The sequence below is a fragment of the Gnatocerus cornutus genome, chromosome 8, assembly GCF_029298725.1.
Source record: "Gnatocerus cornutus isolate USDA-ARS CGAHR chromosome 8, icGnaCorn1.1, whole genome shotgun sequence".
Taxonomy (NCBI): domain Eukaryota; kingdom Metazoa; phylum Arthropoda; class Insecta; order Coleoptera; family Tenebrionidae; genus Gnatocerus; species Gnatocerus cornutus.
The window spans coordinates 10,582,210-10,598,515 of NC_142240.1; the positions used below are offsets into that span (position 1 = coordinate 10,582,210).

Sequence of the window (16,306 nt, forward strand, 5' to 3'; positions counted from 1 at the left end):
GTTTGTATTTTTAAATTGTGCATTAAATAAAACTTCCGATATAAAAAAAGATTTTCAATATTAAACCGCCCGCCTTCAATTCTAGTGATATTTTAGCCCTACTATTGGCAGAAAACCCAATCGTCCAATGACGGTCATTGTTGTGACGTTTACCCACGTGCGAGCGTAACCTCAAAAAATGCCAATTACTCAGGTATTCTTTCGAATCCCCAACTTTCAGTTTGATTTTTTTTTTCTTTTCAGTTATTAGGAACCAAAGACACAGACGATTCCTGTCGAACGTTTATATTTGAAGGCGAAGGACACACGTTGGGTAACGCTCTAAGATGCGTAATCTCCGGAAAGTACTGCATAAAACACAATAAAAACTCTTTTTTTAACTCTAATTTTGTAGTCCCGACGTTGAATTCTGTGCGTACACTGTCCCTCACCCCATGGAACACAGTATGCACTTTCGCATCCAAATGCGAAAAGGTCGCGCAGTGGACGCACTAAAACAAGGGCTGGAGGACTTGGTGGGTGTTGCTGACCACATTATTGAAGAGTTTCCTCGGGAGAAAGAAAGATTTGATACAATGGAGCAGTTGTCAACTTGAAATTTCTTTTTTGACAAATAAACTTCATTTAAATAATCAAAATGCTAGTGTGAAATTTCATTCCCCATGGCACAACTTGAGCACACCGTCTCTGAAGAACTCACATTGTCTTCCAGAGGCTACAAACTATTCAAAGTTTTGGGTGAGGGCTCGTATGCGAAGGTTTATTTAGCAGAGTACAAAGCAACAGCCGATGACAAGTCCACGCCGCGACAGCTTGCGTGTAAGATAGTAGACACGACGAAAGCTCCTAGAGATTTTGTGAAGAAGTTTTTACCACGCGAACTCGACATATTGGTGAAGATTAACCACCCACATCTCATACATGTCCACAGTATCTTCCAGCGTAAATCGAAGTACTTCATTTTTATGAGATTCGCTGAGAATGGAGATTTATTAGAGTTTATTTTGAAAAAGGGCTCAATTTCAGAAGCGCAAAGTCGCGTTTGGATGCGCCAGTTGGCTTTAGCCGTCCAGTATTTGCACGACATGGAAATTGCGCACAGAGACCTCAAATGCGAAAATGCTCTCATCACCAGCAACTACAACTTGAAAGTGTCCGATTTTGGTTTCGCTCGGTACGTCATTGATCAGTATGGAAAACGCGTCAACAGCGAGACGTACTGTGGCTCTTTGAGTTACGCCGCTCCTGAAATCCTCAAAGGCTCCGCTTATTACCCCAAAATCGCCGATATTTGGTCATTGGGTGTTGTAATGTACATCATGCTAAACAAAGCGATGCCGTTCGATGATACAAACATTAAAAGACTTCACGAGCAACAAATAAACAAACAATGGAAATTCCGATCGAAAGTCGTCGATCTGTTGAGTTCTGAAGTAAAGAAAACGACCGCGCATCTCTTGGAACCTGATATTAATAAGCGTTGGAAGATTGATCAACTTCTTGGTTCTGATTGGTTTAAGATGGATCCACGACTGGCTCAGCTGAATCCAGCCGAGGAGGCTGCCATGATACACGCTCAGGAGGAAAAGAAAAAGTATATAGACACTTTAAGAAAAAAGTCAGGATCTAAGGCGGCGAAAGATGAATACAAGGAAGTCGCTGTGTTGAAGACGGAGGTTGAGCAAGAAGAAAGAGACAAACTCGCCAAGCTAAGTTTGCCTAGTATGATTATGGACGATAGTTAAAGTTTAATAATTTATTGTGATAATAAAAATACCCAATTACACGTCCATGACAATAAAATACAATAAACAAAAAATGATATTCTTGAATAAAAATTCGTGTGATGTTGGGTGATTGGTGACAACGTGATACAAAATGGCGTCAACAACTTTAACCCTACGTAATACGAACTGTTTGGTCACTTTGTTAAATACGTCTAAAATCTATATCTCTACAGATCAATTGGTAACAACAATCTTTAAATACTGTTAATAAGTTATCAAAAAAATATAAATCCACGATTACAATAGTAAAAAAAGACCATCGGCAGCCTTTTTGGCACATATCAAAGAATACACTCATTATAAATTAAATTTACTTGCCGACGATAAACCTCGAACAATAAAAAAAGACAGTAGGAATCTCATGCACTTTCCTAAGGCAAATTTGTTGGGGGGGAAGACATATTTGATAAATACTTTTTCCTCCAATTTCGTCAATACTAAAACTTATTAAACATGTCTTTGTGGTACTGGAGAGTTTGCGATTGATGCTGGTGACGACTTGACCAGTTTTTCAACGTGAAGAGAGACATCCTCGGCCCTTAGGCTTTCCATCTTCATCATCTGCTACAAAAAGCCATCAAATTAAATCTTGAACAAGATCCCGACTAAATTATGAAAAAAGTGCAAAATTGCAGCCACGAGTACTAAGAAGCATAGAAACTATCATTGCACAGGATGCAACTAGTTCTAACTACAAAATTAATTACCCCACACACCTCACATGATAATATCCTGAAAGTCATCCTATTATCAAAATACACTAATCAACAATGAATGATTAAAATCTCGGGAATCTAACCATCCGAGCGGGTAGCATGAAAGAAAACCATTATTTTGTAAGCAGAACCCTGTTTAGCTCATTAATCATGTTAAATGGAAGCCATTTTGGGAGGAATTCGACAGGTCTCGCTCCAAAAATCTCATTTTTAATCAACCATTAATTTGGATTGGGGCGAATCCTGCGCCAGCGGCGTAGCGATCGACTTACAAATCTGTTTACTGTTTTGTTGCAATCAAACTGGAATATAACTTTCCAACTTTTGTTGAATTTTAGTGGATCTTCTCGCTACGCCGATGTCGATCTCGGTTAGAAAAGTTAGTCACTTACACCCATGTTAGGAGCAGAACCGTTCAGTTCACCTGACTGTTTATCCGCGTTGAGCGGACACACCAAATCACCATAATCCGCCTCTCCTTTACTCTTTTTCCTCTTCAAAGAAAACTGGGACTTTTTCGCGACCTAAAAAACGGTTACTTTACGCTCCATGAGCAAATCTTCTCACCTTAAGCTTGGAAGAAGGCGTTAACGGGATGTATCCCATCGTCGATTCCGCTTCCCGTTTTTCCTGGATAATCTCTTTTCCTAATAGATCGTTAAAATGCGTTTTGAGATGTCTCCTCAACAGTGTTTTTCCTGGTGGAATCGACAAGAGGGAGGCTAATAACTCCGCTGTGAATTTGGTCTCAAACACCATCAACCCTCCGTGGACACCCGCTCCTCGTAAATTCGGCGCATATTCGGCTAAATCCACTGCTCTTAACCATTCCATCACTCGGTGGGTGGTCCACAAAGAGATCTGTTTAGGGGATGGTTTTTCAGGGTCTTCGGGTAATGACCTCCTTTGTAAACAAGCGGGCTCGTAACTGTTCTCTCTCAAAACTTGAATACCACGTTTAATACTCGCGACATGTAACATTGAAGTTATATGGAGGAGAGCCAAGTCATCTACTGTTAAACGGTGTAAAACCCGACCGTCGACTCGGTTTATTAAAAAGGCTTCTTTGTGCTGGGGAAGACCGGTGTCGTCTAACCATCGAAGAACCCAAGCGGTATCCAACTGACCAGCTTGGTTCAAAAACGGATCACTAGACCCATTTTCTTGGGTATCGATCAAGGCGAGTTGGAGTTTCTTCTTGTGGAGGGGGTTTTTGATATTCAGTTCTTTTTCTATTTCCGATATGGGGGCTTCTTGGAGTTGTTGTCCGGACTTGACCCATCGTTTCGCTTCGGGAATGTATTGGTCCAAACTGAGGTCTTGCAACCAGTCACAGATATTTTCAGTGTCCCATTCGATAAAGGGTTTGTCCGGTCTAACATAAAATCTTATTAAAATTATTTGAGAAAAGTCAAACTTACTTGATGTTGAGTTGAGGCTCGCTCCAACCTAAACGAGCGGCGGCGGTCGCTCTCACACCCCCACGTTGGAATTCCGCGATGCCCGGTAACTCCTCCAAGTTTCCAGAGCCAGATCTCTTCATCCGACCAAAAATCTTCTTGATCCCTTTGTTTCTGTTAAACTGAAGAGTCGGAGACTGCGGCGACTCACCTGAACCGTCTTCAATGATTTTTTCAGTATCGGCTGTCAAGAAACTCAATTAGTCGTAGTCAAAAACGAGAAGAAGCACAATGTCATAAGCAAGCTGAAGAAGTAAAACCAAGTGTGCACTAGTGACTTAGTCCACACTTGGCTTTCAGTGAATAGCTCGAGTCATTAGTAGCAGCAGAAGGGTCGTGGACCCAAGCTCGAAGTTGTAACAACGACACATCAATAAGCGAAGAGCTTAAGTTGTTAGTACGGCGCGTCCTCATGCCAAGACGACTAGAGCTATCACCTAGATTTGGTACGGAGAACCCCCTGGCCCGCCCCCCAATGAGTGAAGAAAGCCCCCTACCAAACGCCACACCCTTCTTCGAAGGATTCGCATTGGAATCCACCACAGACATGCTGCTGCCGTTGCTGATGAACTGTTGACGTGGAAGACTTCCATAATGAAGATCAATCTGTCTCTTGTAGTTGGCAGGTGGTGTCTAACAAAACGTGTTAAAATCAATAAACGCGATTCAAAATCTTACTTTTGGAGGCTGCACGTCTTCGCGCCTCGGACTGCTTCCGGTGAGAGTAACCGGACTTGGTGACGGCGACATTCTCAAAGCCTACAAAACAAGTTATCACTCGAATTTTTAATGAAGGACCGAACATACTTGATTACTGGCATGGTGGACCGGCGTGGATGTCTGCGCCAGTCGCGGCATCAACGGCGGCTTCTTAATGTCACCGTTGTTGTTAAACTGGCTCCTCAACTCCATGTTTTCTCTTTCTAAAGCCGCCTGTTGCAGTTTCAACTCGCTCATGATTGACATTAGTTCGAGTTTTTGCGTTTCCAACGACGATCTCGATAAGACTTCTCTTTGTAATTTGTCTTCGCTATCTACAAGTAGCTGTTTCTTTTCCATCAAAATCTTCTCCAAGTCTGCGATCTTATCGCCCTGCGCTTCGATCTGCTCGGTGAGGACTTGGACTTGAAGTTGGAGATTGTCCTTTTCGAATTGCAACTTTCTGAATTTCTCGTCCTGCTCGTTCGGCTGGAAGCCATGCGAGGATCGATTAAAATGGGGAATGTGGAACGCAAATATTGGATTTGGAAGCTGATGGTTAGTTTGTACAGGAATTTTATTAGACTTTCAATGAGTTATCGGGCTCTTTTTCACTACGCCGAGAGCGCAAACGGATTCCTTGCGACAAAATGTAAAGCAATCAATTGAATTATTTATAAAGTCGGCTAGTACGTTACGAACGTGTGTGCGAACTTGACATTAAAATGCCAAATAATCGACAAATTTCCGGCAATGACAGGTAACAAGACATACGTTTTCAGAAGCAGACAACTAGATGAATAATTCAAATCAACAATAAAAATGAGCGAAATCTGAGAGTTTGTGATCTCATAATTCTATATAAGGACTACAGCTCCGAATAAAGAAATGCTGGAAACAATTTTTCGCCGTCCTCGTATTTACCGTGTAACATATTGCTTTGACTTCCTCGCATCCCGAAATGTGCAAAAAACTAGAACACACTTGTCTCTGTTAAAACAACGCTCGCAGTTACAAAGTAATCTATAAATGAATCATTGAAACCACTTATTCCGGAGTCGCCCACCCGAAAAATTTCATCAAAATAGGAATTCATCCCGGATTCTGCTCCAGTAAACGAGCGGCATTTCAAAGGATTAAGCTTCCCGTATTGTATAAACAAGTACAAACTGTAATCCAAGCAGTAACAGAGCAATTTACGTTTTTCCTTCTGGTTCCTAACCAAAACATTAACTCCACACACTCGAATAAATTTTAAAACTTATAATAGTCTCAAGTCAAACACCACACTCAGCCGTGTTACGAAAATAGAACAAGAAGAGATAAAACAAGCGTGAAAGTGAGAAACTATTATTTTGAAACGGATTCCATCTAAGCCGGCGTATTATTGTTTGTTTTCTAATCACATTTTGAGCTGAACGCGATCTCAAAAAGGAGAACATTCCTTTGGATCAATTAAATAAACCTAAAATTAAAGTTTGAAAAAAAAAACGCTCTAATTTCTCATTAACTCGCATTTCTTTATTTACACGCACATCTGGATGGAGTAAATGTGTATTTTCGGAGGTGAAGTCACACCCATTTGACGAACAGATGTCATGTTTTGCCAATGATGTAAAAGCCGCACAAACATGATTGGCGAATAAACAAATCGGGCGGAGACAAGACACGATTTTGGCGTGGCTAAAAACTGCAAAAAACTTCAAGGTCTGCAGTTATTTCTGAAATGAATAAAAAATCCAAAGCCAGCGGTTTTAACTGTTATTGTTGCTTACTTAAAACTTGTTAACCTAGTTTTTAAAGCTTCCATTTGGAAGTTGGAGCTTTTACTTTAACGATTGAGCATGTTTCTGTGAAAGTCTATTATTTTATTTTTATTTTGACGCGTAAATTTTTTACACCGCGTAATACCTTCGGGTAACTCGGCGCCGTCCAGTGGTATCCTCGTTCTCCATAAAAGCAACACGGTGGCGGCGCCACATGATATCCGCAACACCCCATCATTTGCTCGTGCCTACACCGATTGTACTCCCCATACAAATCCGGATGACTTCCCCGTTCGATCAGCATTGGACTGCTCCCATACCTTTGCGGATCCATCCTTTCATGTCGCCTATGAAAATTCTCGAAGCAGAAATTCTCATGTGGATTACAACACCAGTTCTGACAAGGTGCGAAATCGTCCAATCTCGGAGGACTCTTAGGAACGTGAGTGGAACGCGACTTCTGGTCGCGTTCTTGTCGTGTTTGGTGCCGACGTCGATCGAGACTTCCGGGAGCAGTTTTCTTCGATCGACCGATCGGAGGTTTCGATGATGGGACGGAATCCTCCATTTTTTGGGGTTCTTTACGTATCCATTGGAAATCGTCGTTGCAGCGAGTTGAGCTGTCCCTTAAACTGCGAGGGTGTTCAGACGACGTTGTTGAAATGTCCGAAGTCGAGCCATGGTTAGAAGATGGCCACTGAACGGCAACTTTTAAAGTAGAGTCATCTTCGGGGCTGGAATCCTCTTCTTCCAAACCTGAGTTAAGGAATGGCAGGCTAAAGTTGAGGTGACGTACGCGGACAATGAAGGATTTGATCACTTACTCACATCTTAAGTTGCCTGTTTTGACGCGCGAACGAAACTTGTTTTTTATTGAAAATGTGACTTCTTCACGATCCCGCTGACCTGATGAACGTTCCGGTAAAGCATCACCGTAACTGATGCTATTTGTGTAATAGTAGCGTGTAGTTGGCACTTGGCCAGACGTACTTCGAATTCAGGGGTTCCCAAACACGAGGGGATAATTGATTAATTGACGATAATTGAGACCGACTACGAGGGAAAATTCAATCAGACGTCGCGGTAGCGGAGTTTTTACCCACGACCAACACAACAAAGTTGTGTGACGCTCAACAAAGACGTGAAAACAATACCTTTGAGGAAATGTTGCACATGATGCGGGACACATGAGATGGAAAGCGAGCAAATAAACAGTCCTTTTCAAATACAGCAGACGTTTACCCGACTAATTCTAGTTTCACGTTCTCGTTTTTCATCTGCTTGTGGCTTAATCGATTCGCGTGCAACAGGGCGAAGAAACTCCATTGACAACGAAAAATTCCAATGTAAAAATAACGCGAATTTTCACGAGCCCGCGGGCAACTCAATTAATTTGCCACCGATCAAATCCCCCATCATTGATAACAGGTGTTCCCCCAAACAGCGTTTTCAATTATCCCCGGAATTCCCGCAATTAACAAATTGTCGGTCGTAAACAAGCAAAAATCGCGATTAATCCGCACATTTTGAGATTCCCTGGAATGTGGCGCACATGGCCGGCATGTGGCCTAATAAATGCACGCATTTAAAACACTCACGATTGTGCTTTAATTAACTGTCGGGTACGAAGCATCGACGCAAATACGTAGAAGATGGACGCGAGTTTGATGAAACAACTTAAAAATCGCCACATCACCCCAACCGCCGCCACTTTACCTTTGTAGGATAGCGCACTGGAGGCGGTGTTCCTGTCCTCCTCGGCGATGGTTTCCAACCCCTCACCTACCACGTGCTCCCCTTCCGAATCACTACTCGTTTCACTACTACTCTCCTCATCACTCGAACTAAACTCGTCATCCCGACGTCTATAAATCACGGCGGCCCCTTCGGTGCCCCTCGAAAAGCCACCGTTTTCTTCCTCCGTCTTGTTATCGGTCCGCTCCCTCTTCAACGAGCTCGTCTGTGCCACTATCCTTTCAACGTCTTCGGCGACGCTGTCGAAATCTTTGACGGCGGATTGAAAGTTTTCGTCGGCGTTGCTGCAGCTATTTTTGGACGATTGTTGTAGTTTTCGGGGGGCACCGCCGACTAGAACTTGTTGTTGTTTCTCCAGAACGGCAACTACGGCCGCCACCACGGTACCACCGGCGCGGCACAGCTCACGCATTGTGTTGAAATATTCACGAGGAAGAGATCATAGTCACTGAGAAAGAATTCAGTTGGCACGATGACAGATTCCAAGACGAAAAACAAACTGTTATGCAATCTGAGGTAACGAGCAGAAAGGAATTTTTAAGCGCGATTTTACATGGAAATACATGAAATTGGAAAGGATCACAAAAGGATACGTTACTGAGCTTCTCTTTTTGTTTCTTTAGGGCTACAGACTATTTACAACAAGCAGCAGCTGGTCGAGTCACATTGTAATTTGCATTTATTAAATATAAATATTTATCAAAGAACAATAACAAAATTTGTAACGCAAATATTAACTGCTGGCGCACTTCTTACGTTATTAACCCCAACAAAATGACTCGCAATGTTGAAATTGTCTATAAAGAATCACAATAAACCAGCCTGAGCAGGAAATGCCAGAAATCACGTATTTCCGATAGCTTCATAGCAGCTTGTTTCTAATATCGACCAATTCAGAGTCTACCTTAACATCTGACACTGAGACATAAATAATTTAACACAATGCTCCAGTGCAGTTCGTTTCAAATAACTGAAAGAGTAGTTAAATATTTGTGTTGCTGATTCAAGTAGAAAAGCTAAAATGAAATCCTGGAATATTTTTAATGAATAGCGCATTTTCATTTAAGTTCAACCAGATTATTTCCTGTTAATTCGTGGAATAATTAATTGCTTTATGAATGAAAAATGGCTCGGAAAAGAATAAACAGAAATGACCTGATTTAGTTTATGGATGCAAATTAAAAATAGGCTGCTCTATTTCCAACAACAGATGATGAGTGTAATGAAGCTTTTGTTATCTAAATATAAAATTAAATATAGGCTGTCCTAAAAATGACACGAGTGTTTACAATGTCAATGTTGTGGTGTTAAATTCAGGAAAAGAATGTGTTGTTCTTTCTGTGTTTGAAAGATATTGTATAAAAATCATAAAAGCCTCAGAACATCAGAACGAAAACAAGCGAGTAATATAACTGTTGGAATGTCGCAAACAAAGACTGCAATAACAATGTGAAAATAATAATAATAAATAACTGACGTAACTTCTAAATAATAATGGTGAGTATCCTCAAACCATGAACTTGATTTAGTTTTATCCAGCTCCTGATAGTGAGCACGAACCTTTAGCGCTAAGAATGAGATAACAGAAAGTGTTCACTTGTTAAGTATGACAATGAGTCAATTGGAGGCAAATTAATATAAATTCCAGCGTTATCACTGTTGTGTTCTGAAAACACCAAAACAGGTCTGCTTTTGTACTCGACCTAGGGGAAAGTGGGCCACCACTAAAATTACAAGTGACCCCCCTTGAAACTATAAAAAAAGAGAGAGTAATCTAAGAACTCCCTGCTTCTCGTTACCCCCTCACAACTTCACAACCCTCTTCACCTTATCTCGCCACTTCACACTGCACCCACTGTGTCGATTTTATGTTAATTGCATCCATTCGTCTGCTGCGATAAACACTGCACCGTGCACTTACAAAGTCCGCGCCCAGCAACAGCTTTTGCTCAACTTATCTAAACAGAGTGTGTTGGAAGAGAAGCAATGACAGCTGAACGACGACGTCGCCACTGCCTTATGCGTACGCGCCACCGACTTAAAATAACCTCACCAATTTAGACTTAAGTAAGAGCTGAGACACACGCGAGTTCACCCACCCCTCCACCGCAAATAGCATTTGCATTTAATCATTTCGAGGCAGCGGTTGTCGCGGAGGATGCACCGACGTAGGGCGTTGCCGAGGTGTAGGGCGATGGGTCTCAGGATAACTATTTTTGTTTGGGCGCCTTCACCCTACGTGCTAATCCATGTGAGGCGTGGGGCTCTCTTGCCAATTTTAGATAATCAAGGTCATCAATAGTCTGAAATAGAATTGGGGGAATTATGGCCTCGTCGATGGTATTATTGTCGCGTTGGTCACATGATTAATACAACCGTTGATGAGGAAACTCAGCTTTTCGTCTGTTTGCAGGCTGAGCTGGCGAAAACCGCCGTTTTGTAAAGGTAATAAAAGGGTGATATGACACAGAGTTTGAAATATGAAACAATAAAAAAGAACAACTTGTCATGTTTGCTTTTTACATAGAAATGGGGACAATGAGGGAGCGGAAAATGAGGTGCACTTTATGGTGGGTGCTTCCTTTTTTGATAACCGAAGCGGAGCTTAAATCGAAAATACGTGGACTGATAGTATAAAATGTACGCGAAACGAAACATGAAATATAACTGGACGTCTATTAACCAATTAACACGTAGTTATCGACTTCGAACTTGGTTAAAATTCAATTAACCAATCGCTGATCGGTTTAAAAATCAAGTTATGACTAAAGGAGACAGTCATTTCCTTAGTCGTGAAATCTAACGGTTAACTTTCAATTTATTGTATTATAAAATTAAATTATTCCGACACCCACTAGTTACTCTTGTATTTAGCAAACTTCAAAGTGCACGTAGGAAATTACTAAACTTGATTATGGAATATAGCACAAATGAAAGTATGTGAATTAAAACTTGGTACGTGTAATGTTGATTAAACTTGTTGGGAGTTTGTGACTGCTGGGTGATTAAAAATATGGTCCTAAAGTTAGAGCAACTAATCAGACAAAATAAAAAGAGAAAAAAGTATGCCGTGAGACCAATTTTTCAGACAAAATCCAGAAATTTGCATTTATGATCAAAACGAGCAGATATCGCCTTTAAGGGGATTCTAAACGATTTTTGATAATTTCTAATTGACATAACATGACTAAAACTGAATTATCGAATTCGGAATATGTAAGATCGGATTCTTAGCAACAAGAGTGCGAGAAAAACGATGATGCTATCTATCTATCTGTCGTGGTTCCGGAGATATGGAGCATTGCACATTTCGGAACTGAAAATTCACTATGCGAAACTTTAATCGCTTCTAATTCAGTTATTTGTGGACGTACTTTAAACAATAGCTCATGTTTTGAATTATCCGTGAAATTCTGCGTAAAATTTCTATCTGTCTTAATTTCGAAAATTCCGAAAAAATTGTCCACGAATTACAAAATACATAAAAAAATCTACATAGTTTTCGAGTTATTTTGTTAGACCTTTACATTGCAATTCCCATAAGTGAAATTTAGCTGGATCCTCTTAAGTCAGTTTTCTAACGAACGCTTCAAAGGCGAAAACCAATATAATAAGAAATAATGAATTTATCTCGCTCATTTCCAGCGAGCTCCTTTGAGAATTGCGATTAAAATAGCCCTTAAAAATTTATTCTGGTAATGGAATCGCGATCTAAATGTGAAATTTTAATTAACAATTAACTTCATAATTAATTTAAAGGAACTCGTTTCTAATTAATGCCAGAAAAAGAAGCAAAAAAATCCATCGTTCCCAGTTACTGACCTAGTAAGGCAAACTAAAAGAATTTTGTCGGGTTATTTTAAATCTGTTTTAAATGCCGAGAAGTTTTTTCCCCTTGTCGAACATCTTGTGTCAACAAGAGGTAATTTGTCTACCGACTAAAAATACATCAGGGTGAATTATTTGATAAAGCTACGCCTTCTAACCACCATTAAACTCCACTTTTCCAAAAATAAAAACCCGATCGAATGCTATCTATTTCTGTCGGGATCGTATAAATCTCTCTCCGATTCAGCCACTTTTTAATATCTCTCATATCTCTTTGAAAAATTCAACTGTGATCGTACATCACGTGGCTTTAACTCCTCCTTCGTGTCAGCAGCCCCCAAAAAATCTAAATATATTTAAACTAGAGACACAACACGTTAATCACACATGTTGGTTTTGTCGGCTGCTTAAATTAAACCGTCACAATGGAAATGAAAATGCTATTATCAGAACAGGAAGAAACTAACAGTATTTTCGTATGTCCTGCAATTACACACGTTCCCTGGGGGCAATAGGGGTTAATAATAACGCTCCCGTTTGTCTGTGCCAGCTGCACATCCTTATGCTCCTTCTCTCATCGATCCGGTCACTTCATGACTATTAACACGACTCTTCCGTTAAAATTCCGAGCCTCTTTAGACCGGAAATTCCGGGCGCCCTCGCGGTCTAAATTCCGGAGTGCGATTAACTTTCTTCGCGTGCGTTGACAAGTAAATTGGCTCGAGTGTCTCCGGTGATCGAGCACAACACCAGAAAAGCAGAAATTTATCAAAAAACCGCACCACTGATATTGTTTCCGGGTGTTGTGTTGATCGTGAATGATTTAGCGGGTTCCGGTATGTGGGCTCCAAGCTGTCAATTAACGCGACCCCAAAATCCGCATCGTCCATAGTTAAGTTTTATCGTATCTCACCCTGGCTCGTTATTTAGCCTAGATAAAGCATTTATAATAAATGCCGGAGAAAATATGCACTCCGGGGAAGCGGTGGTGGCTTTTAATACATGACGGAATTTAATAGACGAGCTTTTATTATGGCGAAGCTGAGAGAATAAAAAAGTTTTGAGGGCGACGTCATCGATACCGGGGGTCGGGTAACAAAGTCGGGCTTTGAGGACACTCGGAAAAAGCTCTTTGTCCAGAAAAAACAGAAAAGTAGAATGGAAACTAGGTCGAAATTTAATCTGTAATTAATTTAACGTGAGGTTAAACTGACGGTTGAATAAAATTAGGACGGGTTATCCGTCAAATTTTAATCTTGATTAACATTCAAGCGCTTCTATACGAAGCATCGACCAAATTTATTTAAAATGATCGAGAATAACAATTTTCATTGTTCATTACTACACTAAAAATTATTTAATTAGAGCCTATTCCAACGCGACCATATAGGGTTGGATCTCCGTTTCTCGATCGATACTCTACCCGACAATAATACCAGACAGACCAAAACCCCATGGAATTAGATTAGATTTGACGGATCCGTGCCTCAAGAGAACTTTTTCACTTTTCAATTAGCGAAAGAATTCTCGAGTAATCCACTTTGAGGTCTCCATTTTCTGCAGTGTCAATTAGCGTAAATAAAGCCGCATAATTAAAAGAGATTTATACCGAGTGTTCCGTGTTACGAACCCAATCATCCCCAGCGAATTAAGTGGTTTATTTGGGGCAAGAAAGCGTCGATTAAAGTGCGAAAACACCATCAAAAACCGCCCCGATTAATTATGCATATCGCGGCTATAAAACCGACCTCGGTCTGTTTACACAGGAGAAAAGAGCTGTTTTATTCAGTGTTAAAAGCACGAAATCCGGACCTGAAGGCGGAAAGCGTCCGGAAACTCAAGTAATTCAACCCTGCTGTACTTAACCCCTTTCATAAAGTCCTTAAATCATAATATGTAAGACGTAAGAATGTTTCCAAGAACTCGCTAACAATTAAATTGTAATAAATTCCAACTTGTTCTTTCAGCCTTTAAATCCCTTTGCTCCCTTAAGTTTAATAACTCATGACCACTACAGTGTAGTTCTCACGATTAAGGTGATCATCACAATCATCCCGAGACTTATTAATAATTTTACGAGTCCCTGAAGTCCTTCGGGCTCCAGAGCTGTAGGTTTTTATTACTAGAACCATAAACGTCAAAATAAATGCGATTCGAGAACGCCATTAAAGCGAACACCACTTGTTCATTAGAATAAATTCAAGCGAATGCTTTTGAAGCTTGAATAGGGCTGTTAATGGAGAAAGTATCGCCTTACGTCCCCTTTTCCACGTTCTATATTAAAGAAATTTGTAAATTCGAATTTAATAACAAGACGAAGGGTGGAAGTGACATACGTCGGAAATAGATCTCCAGAAACCGGAACATTTTGGGCTCAAGGGAGAAAATGGTAGCGAAAAACGCGGACGAGATGTAAAATGTGGAGTTTTTTAGAGTAGAAACCACTAATATTGCTACGAACAGACTATGAATATGCAAAACAGAGAAGGACTGGCAGTGAAGCGACAGACAAGTCGAATCAGTTGTATCTGCATATTGATTCTCGTAATAACGGCAAAGCTGCTTTGGCAAAAGTAATAATTGTTACCGGGTCAACTTTTCAGCACATTGCTTGTTACTGAGTGATAATAACAGCTCCGACTTTCAAAATATACAATCTCTGAAAGGCTTTTAAGCCAATTATCGCAGCTCGAATTAACCGGGCCACAAACCATATCCGTGCGGCAAATCCGAAAATCCGTCTATTCTGTAAACAATCGTGACTCTCTAGCTTGAGTTCCTCCCTTCTGAACTAATTCAAACCGACTAATGCATTTCTGATAAACCCTTGCACCCGACTCCAGCCGTTCCAATTATTGAAAGTTAAACCGCCCTTTGAACTCCGTCAGAAGCATCAGTGAATAACCCGATTATTCACCCCAACCCCCGGCAATTTTTCTTGCCAAAAACCTGTTAGTACGCTTGTTACGCTAAACAGCCGACATTTATCACAGAAAAGCTCTGGTTACCTCTCTCAAATTGTTAACCTCTTCTTTCGCCATCATCGACGTTCTCGGTTGAGGTCTTGGAGGTCTCGTCGGCGGTTTCTCGGCATTAACATTAAAGTAGGGAGACACTAGTGGTGGCGGCGGTACGCTGTAACTTGAAATTAAATCCGCGCTACCGGAATTCCGGAAGACCGGAGCGAAACTTTGACTGTTCCTGGCTGCAAAATTATGCAGGTTTGGAAATGGAGGCACTTTCACAACAAAAATCGAACAACACGTGGCACGAGGTCGATGTTTCATGCAAGAGATGGGTAATTTCAAGCAAAAATTAAAGGTCAATAAACCCGTCCTAAAAATGCAGCTGCTGCATCCACCAACGCAACAATAACACCTCTAGAACGACCAATAATATAAACATTGGACGCGATGATTTCTTGACGCCACTTACTGAACAAAATGAAATTTCTCTGCCAAAACTTACGCAACGGAAAATTTATCGCCGTGTAATTCAATTCTATATTTTTAACCATCTCTTGCAGGATTCTTCCTCATACCTTGCCCCATCATTTCCGGATAAAATCCACTGAAACTCCGATAGTCCGGATACGGAAAGTACGGTTTAGGCCAGTGAATATTGTCGAGAATTTCCGGGGGTGGCGCCGACGGTTGCAGTCGTGGAGGTATCGGCGGTGGCGACTTAACCGGACTCGTGACATCGCGACGTTCAATCACCACGTCCCAACCTTTAGGAACTGAGTTTCTCTCTTCCGGGGGGTGGCGCCGTCGAGTGGGCGGCGTCGGTGACGGTTTCAAACGTAACAAGAATGTAACTTCGTCGTCAGGGTCGCCGCCGCCGGGCTCTTCTCCGTCCATCACGAAACGGACGAAATAACTAACGGGTGACTAATCTGACATGTGTTATTTTACGACACTCGCGTCGTCGACGATAAATCCGACCGCATTAGAAGAAGACATTAGAAATATAAGTGGTGAGGACGCGGACGGATAGTGCGGTCTTTCCGGTTTTTAGCACATCTAAACGCACTATCTCTAAATCTTCAACAAGTGTCTCAATCGCGAACTCCTGCACGTGTCACTCCACGTGTTTTTCGGCGTTGCACACCGCAACGCTGATGACACCGCACTGAGAGTTCGAGTGGGCTATCTTTAATGTCCCGCAGGAAGCTATTCTTGAAACGCGACGAAAATGAGTAGGTCTGTGACACGGGAAAACCCTCGAAAATTCGCTACACGGCAAATTTTCGATAAATGGAAAATCGGTGCTCGCCTACTCCGGATTTTTATGGA

At 41.3% G+C, this 16,306-nt stretch overlaps 3 protein-coding genes across 13 annotated transcripts; 2 read left to right on the forward strand and 1 right to left on the reverse strand.

The window, feature by feature from the left end:
• The first annotated feature begins 111 nt into the window (after positions 1–111).
• Polr1D (RNA polymerases I and III subunit AC2 l(2)37Cg) lies at positions 112–638 on the forward strand. Its single transcript, XM_088044033.1, has 3 exons — positions 112–193; positions 244–344; positions 395–638. The coding sequence occupies exons 1-3, from the start codon at positions 179–181 to the stop codon at positions 594–596; spliced, it is 318 nt and encodes a 105-aa protein (XP_087900159.1). The 5' UTR covers positions 112–178; the 3' UTR covers positions 597–638.
• Positions 590–1,797, forward strand: LOC148169706 (testis-specific serine/threonine-protein kinase 3-like). Its single transcript, XM_088044030.1, has one exon. The coding sequence runs from the start codon at positions 663–665 to the stop codon at positions 1,743–1,745; it is 1,083 nt and encodes a 360-aa protein (XP_087900156.1). The 5' UTR covers positions 590–662; the 3' UTR covers positions 1,746–1,797.
• Positions 1,742–16,139, reverse strand: Liprin-beta (liprin-beta 1). 11 transcript variants are annotated; one of them, XM_088044021.1, is made up of 11 exons: positions 10,011–10,264; positions 8,145–8,631; positions 6,574–7,184; positions 4,771–5,151; positions 4,642–4,722; positions 4,401–4,596; positions 3,925–4,147; positions 3,071–3,878; positions 2,896–3,027; positions 2,504–2,581; positions 2,275–2,351 (listed from the first exon to the last, which is right to left on the reverse strand). In XM_088044021.1, exons 2-10 carry the CDS (start codon positions 8,593–8,595, stop codon positions 2,552–2,554), a joined length of 2,913 nt encoding a protein of 970 aa, XP_087900147.1. In that variant the 5' UTR covers positions 8,596–8,631; positions 10,011–10,264; the 3' UTR covers positions 2,275–2,351; positions 2,504–2,551. The 11 variants fall into 11 exon arrangements, with proteins under 11 accessions (XP_087900149.1, XP_087900148.1, XP_087900145.1 ...); XM_088044023.1 differs by lacking the exon at positions 2,504–2,581 and having other exon boundaries at positions 1,742–2,348; positions 2,928–3,027; XM_088044022.1 differs by lacking the exon at positions 2,504–2,581 and having other exon boundaries at positions 1,742–2,351; positions 2,928–3,027.
• Between the last annotated feature and the right edge of the window lie 167 nt (positions 16,140–16,306).

Coding starts and splice junctions, on each gene's coding strand:
- Polr1D (XM_088044033.1), top strand. Junction 345..394: donor AGATGCGTAATCTCCGGAAA/GTACTGCATAAA, acceptor CTAATTTTGTAG/TCCCGACGTTGAATTCTGTG.
- LOC148169706 (XM_088044030.1), top strand. CDS start 663: ATGGCACAACTTGAGCACACCGTCTCTGAAGAACTCACATTGTCTTCC.
- Liprin-beta (XM_088044014.1), bottom strand. CDS start 8,595: ATGCGTGAGCTGTGCCGCGCCGGTGGTACCGTGGTGGCGGCCGTAGTT. Junction 4,723..4,770: donor TCCACCATGCCAGTAATCAA/GTATGTTCGGTC, acceptor CTTGTTTTGTAG/GCTTTGAGAATGTCGCCGTC. Junction 4,597..4,641: donor AAGACGTGCAGCCTCCAAAA/GTAAGATTTTGA, acceptor ACGTTTTGTTAG/ACACCACCTGCCAACTACAA.